Raw genomic sequence first — 6,746 nt, 5'->3', positions numbered from 1 at the left:
GAAGAGAAAATCTCTTCATCACTATGATTTTGATGCTTTCAATGAATTCCTAAAAGAGTAAAAATCATCATGAATTCTTCCCCCAATCCACAAAGTTTTAACTTTCTAAGTTTTTTTTTGGTAACCAAACTTTCGAAGTTCACTGATACAAGTAATCGAATTAGACAAACAATCCAAACAGTCCAACCACGTAGAGTCATAAAGTTGCCAAACGGTCCTTGAAAACACTGCTTATATCACCTCGCCTAGCCTAGCCGTCGGAGAACCAAGACCAGCTGTACCAAACCCAAAGGATCTAAAAAACGAAAGAGGCAAGTGAGTGATGTTGGGGTCGGCACGTGCGTTAGAGAAGTAGGTGAAACAAGTGGAGGAGTAAAGAGAAGGGCGGTTGAACCCCACGCCAATGGCTACGCCAACCACCACTCTCCCACGTGCGACCCCTAACTTCCCCCACTCTTATCTTTCATTCCTCAATCTCCACTACTCTCTTTTTTCTCTCTCTCTCTCTCTCTCTGACCAAACCAAACCAAACACCCTCTCTCCCTCCCAAATTCTCAGCGACCATATCACGAGGGAAGGTGGAACCAACCTCAGTGATTCGCCCACGTCACCTTTTCCTCTCCTTCCATTCTTCGTGTCCTTACAGTCCCCACCGCAGACCACTTTTTTCTCTCTCACTATATCTATCCCCTGCAACTCCTCTCTCTCACTCATCCACGTAAACCACTCCCCCAGTCTCTCTCTCTCTCTCTCATCCCTTTCCCTTCTTCCCCAGCTTGATCTTCTCGCACGTGAGAAAAATGGTTGCAGGCGCAGAACTCATCCAGAATGGTATCAACGGGCACGTAAAAGTTGCTCCCAGCACGTGCGATGAGGATCCCTTGAACTGGGCGAAGGCGGCCAAGGAACTCCAAGGCTCACACTTCGAAGAGGTGAAGCAAATGGTGCACCGATTCGCCCGATCCGACTCGGTCGTCCTCAAAGGCCAGAACCTCCAAGTCGCTGACGTCGCCGCGGTGGCCCGTCGCCAACCGGAAGTAACGGTGCGGCTCGACTCCGCCGCCGCCAAGTCACGTGTCGAGGAGAGCTCCGACTGGGTTATGGCTCAGTCCTGTAAAGGAACTGACACTTATGGTGTCACGACCGGATTCGGTGCTACCTCTCACCGCCGAACCAACCAAGGGGTCGACCTCCAGAGAGAACTGATCCGGTTCTTGAATGCCGGTGTTATAGCCGGTGACGGCAATGAACTCCCCGGAGACATCGCCCGAGCTGCCATGCTTGTACGCACCAACACTCTCCTACAAGGCTACTCAGGCATCAGATGGGACATCCTTAACGCCATCAAAGACCTTGTCAATGCAGGCCTCACACCAGTCCTCCCTTTACGTGGCACCATAACAGCCTCCGGTGATCTCGTTCCTTTATCCTACATCGCCGGCGTAGTCACCGGTCGTCCCAACTCCCGAGTCCGTACACCTACTGGCGAGTTGATATCAGGGTCGGAGGCCCTTTCCCGGGTCGGAGTGGATAAACCATTCGAATTGCAACCCAAAGAAGGGCTTGCCATTGTGAATGGCACTTCAGTCGGTGCTGCACTCGGTTCGATCGCGTGTTTTGATGCGAACGTGTTAGCTGTGGCAGCGGAGATTACGTCAGCCATGTTCTGTGAAGTTATGCAAGGGAAACCGGAGTTTACTGACCCGTTGACCCACCGGTTGAAACACCACCCGGGCCAGATGGAGGCAGCGGCGGTGATGGAATATGTACTCGCCGGGAGCGAGTTGATTAAACACGCGGCGAAGCTTCATGAGTTCAACCCGTTACAGAAACCGAAACAGGACCGTTACGCACTCAGGACATCTCCACAGTGGTTGGGACCTCAGGTACGAAAATTTCACACCTGAAAAAAACACATGATTGTAAGATTTAGTATGATTTAAATTTTGGTTATGATTGGCTGATTTGAAAATTCAACCTTATATTTTTTTTTATCAAGACCATAATCAAACAAAATCAAATCAAATCAAATTTTGCTATCTCTATGCTTCATTTATGGTTAAGTGATGATATTTGTTTCACCTATTGTTATTAAAATAAAAAATTTATAAACAAAATAAATAAATAAATAACACATGAGATATGATGTTACCCTTACGGAACTGTTGATGAAGTACAAACTCACAAGCTACAGTGGTCCAAACTCAAGTTGGAAATTGACTATTCAGTCATCATGACCATACCCTCCAAGAATCATCCAAGGGCGGGAGAGATTGGGACACGCATTCAAGTCGATCAAGGTGTTGGAGAGGATCTTTTCCCTAAGCTACCAGCTCATTTCGAAAAATCTGACATGTTATTTAAGTTCTTATACCGTACTTCCAATATGGAAGGCTGAAATTTCCATCCTACCCTATAAAAATAGATGACAAAGACCCTTCGTTGCCTAAATTAGTATATATTAAAGAATTGCTGACAAAGACCCTTCCATTTCCAGTTACCAAACCGGAGCCTTAAGACCAATGTCAGCCCACAGCCCCACACACACACAACCTGTTCGACGTTTTTCCTAACTGAACTTCTCCTCATTTATGATTTTGCAGATAGAGGTGATAAGAGTATCAACCCACATGATCCAACGCGAGATAAACTCAGTGAACGACAACCCAGTAATCGACGTCGCCCGAGACAAGGCTCTTCACGGCGGCAACTTCCAGGGAACCCCAATCGGTGTCTCCATGGACAACCTCCGCCTCGCCGTGGCGGCGATGGGGAAACTAATGTTCGCACAATTCTCAGAACTCGTCAATGACTACTACAATGGAGGCTTACCATCAAACTTGAGCGGTGGACCCAACCCAAGTCTCGACTATGGTTTTAAAGGTGCAGAGATAGCCATGGCTTCTTATACTTCCGAGTTACAGTATCTTGCGAACCCAGTGACAACACATGTACAGAGTGCTGAGCAACACAACCAGGACGTCAACTCGTTGGGTTTGATTTCGGCACGTAAATCGACCGAGGCACTCCATATTCTTAAGCTGATGACTGCTACGTACTTGGCTGCTTTGTGCCAGGCCATTGATCTACGCCATCTCGAGGAGAATCTGAGAAACACCGTTAAGGCAGTTGTCGCACAGGTGCGTAGGTTAAGTAATAAATATAGTATAAAAGTTGGAGGATGTAAAATTCCGTCCTCCGGCAGATTCCAGAATGGGGAGGTTGAAATTTTCATCCTCCAAACGGTTAGGTTCTCAGCCTGGCAGAACATGGAAAGTTTTCTGTGCCCAGTAACTAATGGGCCCATAGAAACAGTTCCAGTGTCATCTGTACCCATTTGACCATTTCCATTTATTAGGGAGATCGTGGCATTGTGCAGAGTTTGTTGGTTTCATCCTGCCCCCCAACGGTGCGCATTGTTTATGATACTGGAATCGGTCTCGGGCGATACCGATCCGGGATCTCTTTACCCTTTATCCTGTATCCTTTATCCTTTATCCTTTATCAATCACTGATACGGGATTGCCCTTGGATTGGCATCAGCCCGGTTCTGCCCGATCAGATTCAATAAACCGTGACCATGGGCTCCAGTCTGGAGTCTCTGGACCTATCGGTATTGTATCAATATTATAAAGATCCAATTTTATGTCCGACCCGAATAGGTATCTCACAAAGCATCATGAGCGGATTAAAAAATGGTTTTGAAACCCGACCCAATTCCAATTAAATCAATGTCTTCTTGCAGGTGGCAAAGAAGACACTGAGCACCGGACCAAATGGGGAGCCACTACCAGGCCGGTTCGCGGAGAAGGAACTGCTACAGGTGGTGGAGAGCGAACAGGTTTTCTCTTATGCAGATGACCCATGCAGACCCGATTACCCTCTCATGCAGAAACTCCGGTCTGTATTGGTTGAACACTCGTTAGGGGCCCCACATGATGTGGCAGAGGTGGAGGTGTCACCGAAAGACAGTGTGTTCGGACGGATCAAGCTATTCGAAAGCGAGCTCAGGGAGCAATTGGGCCCACAGCTTAAGATCGCACGTGCGATATATGACAATGGGAACGCACCATTTCCGAACCGGATCATGGATTGCCGGTCTTACCCGGTTTATAAGTTCATACGCTCGGTGCTTGGGACTGAATTGTTGAGCGGAACCAGGAAGGTGTCCCCTGGAGAGCAGATCGAAGCCGTCCATGCCGCTATCTGTGATGGGAGACTCGTGGAACCGTTGATGGAGTGCTTGGATGGGTGGACCCAGAGGCCAGGATCAATTTGATTGGTTAATTTGTGGTTGTTTTTTTCTTTCTTTTTTTTCTTTTTAATTTTGTTCACCTCTTTCTCTTACTTTTTCTCTCCCCGTGAGGTTTGGAGGGAGAAGGTATGAAAATAAATCATAGTTGTAAGAAATGAATAATTTGTGAAATGAAAAATGCGTGGTTGAAAAAGATTAAAATGGGTTTTTTTTTCCCCTAAAGTTAAAAGTGAATAGTATGTTGCATGTGGTGTAAGTCGTTTGGGAATTCATGACATTGGTCAAGGATGATGTTGACATTAATGGTCACAAAATTTGAAATAAAAGGAATCACATAGGAGCTATGCTATGAATCATAGAACTATAATGAAATATATAACTAATTTACATTACTTGAATTCAAAAGAGTAAGAACAAAAGGTTTGATCCTCTTATTTCTTCCAAGAATAATTCATATTTTCTATGTTATTCATGTATAAATATGACTACTTTTACATCATAACTCAATAATTGTGTGAAAAACTACAAAACCTCAACCAACTTTGGAGTTAAGGTGTGTAAAGGAAAATGCCCAGACTTGACATCCGCCATGTGTGGAATTACCTTTCGTCTTGAAACTCATTCCGGTGTTATGTGTGTATCTCAAACCAAAACTGTTTTCACTAATACTGGCTATTATGGATGGAGACCCGCCAGCCATGCGGCATCTCTAATCTGCATCACCTTCTCACCAAGTGGATCGTCGGGCTACAAAATCATCACCCCACTCCACCATGCACAATCCCCTTTCTCCCTCTCAATCTCCCCATCAGCAACATCCACCAACGTCCCCACCCCCCAAAAAGAGGACGATGACTCCTTCATACTTGACGATGCTCTGGAAGAAAAGTTATCCCATAAGTGGGAATAGAGTTTGGTCGGGCAAGTGGTGGTTTGCAAACCTTATCGTCGTTAGGCAATTAGTGAGGCTCTTCTAAATACTTGAATCTACGTTACCTAGTGGAGGTTATGCCACTTCATGGGTGTTAGGAAACATGTCCACACTCCTTGCTATGTTTTGGTGTTAACAAACAAACATACATCTTTAACTTGGTTTGATAAAATGTGATTAGCTTGAAGAGAGTATAATTAGCTTGAAGAAACACTTAGAAGGTTGAATCAAGACATGAAGCTTAAAGACATGGAATAGCAAACAAGAAGAAAAGAAGATGAAGTGCCAAAGAGTGGAAAGTTCAAGTGAAGAAGAAGACCACTAGGATAGATTGGTCACTTTTAATGTAATTTGAATTTTCACACACACATATATATATATATATATGCACTCACCACATGCTTGTGCATTGAATCATACTAGAATGACCATAGAGCATACCTTGACCAAGTATGGAAAGTCTCTAAGTGGTGTGGAACACACTTTAACCTGACTCAAGGGTATTTTAGGGAATTTTAAAATTAGTATCAGGAGATGAAACCTTCATAGAAGTTGTAGAAAATTGAGTTGTGATTCCAACACAATGATCTCAGATCAATCTGAAGTCGGATCAAAAAGTTATGGTCAAAACACTGATGACTGGTCAGTATGACAGCATTCTGTCAAAACAGAGCATGTCATGTTGGCGGTCGATCGGCTAGAAGCCCCGGTCAACCGGAACTGTCCGAGACCATAGGCGATCGACTGGTAAAAAGTCTCGATCGATCGGTGATTGCTTGGAAGTGCCCCAATGGCTATATTTTGACTCAACGGCTCTTGGCGGTCGATCGGCTACCGATGGCGGTCGATCGGTGGTCCCAGAATACGTCCGTTAGAGCCTGATTTTCTACCTAAAATGCTTCACTAAGTTCACCTATAAATACCCAAACCACTCTTAATTAAATATTCATTAAGAAAGAGCTTTAAGAGCAGTAGTGCAAGCATTCAAGAATTATATTCTACTTGAGTTGTTCTATTACACCAATCCCAACAAAAGGCTCAAGTCTCAATCAAAGTCCTCTACTCTCTCCTGTGCAAGTCAAAGCCATAAGAGAGGACTTTACAAAAGGTGCATCATTCATATCTCATTCTCATCATTTGCACCACACTTGAGGTATTCCTCCTATTCCACTATTTCTGATTTATTTATGTTTTTACAATTCTAGACAGTACTTAGTGTAAGGATTCTCTTATCCATAAAAGAGAAAGGTGTCTCTCTACCTCTAAAAGAGATTGTATAGGCGTCTCTCTGCCTGGAAAGGGGATTTGTAAGGATACTCTTATCCGTGAAAAAGATTGTAAAGGTTTTCTTCCCTACCTACCGTACTGAAATGGAGAACTAGTGGAATGCCTTACAAGAGGATTCTTGTAGGGAGTGGACTAGACTCGAATTGAGTCGAACCACTATAAATCTTGTGTTTGTGGTTGTACTTGTTTAATTCTCTCCGCATTATTTTAACTTGCAGTCACACTTATGACCTATTTATCGAAAAGAGTTAAATTCCACTAGTATAACCTATT

At 44.4% G+C, this 6,746-nt stretch overlaps 1 protein-coding gene across 1 annotated transcript; it reads left to right on the top strand.

Moving 5' to 3' along the window:
* The first annotated feature begins 708 nt into the window (after positions 1 to 708).
* Positions 709 to 4,456, top strand: LOC122069916 (phenylalanine ammonia-lyase-like). Its single transcript, XM_042633978.1, has 3 exons — positions 709 to 1,886; positions 2,604 to 3,140; positions 3,746 to 4,456. The coding sequence occupies exons 1-3, from the start codon at positions 801 to 803 to the stop codon at positions 4,277 to 4,279; spliced, it is 2,157 nt and encodes a 718-aa protein (XP_042489912.1). The 5' UTR covers positions 709 to 800; the 3' UTR covers positions 4,280 to 4,456.
* The last annotated feature ends 2,290 nt before the right edge of the window (positions 4,457 to 6,746 follow it).

The sequence above is a fragment of the Macadamia integrifolia genome, unplaced genomic scaffold, assembly GCF_013358625.1.
Source record: "Macadamia integrifolia cultivar HAES 741 unplaced genomic scaffold, SCU_Mint_v3 scaffold761, whole genome shotgun sequence".
In the NCBI taxonomy this organism is placed as follows: Eukaryota; Viridiplantae; Streptophyta; class Magnoliopsida; order Proteales; family Proteaceae; genus Macadamia; species Macadamia integrifolia.
This window is presented reverse-complemented; position numbering and strand designations above follow the sequence as displayed.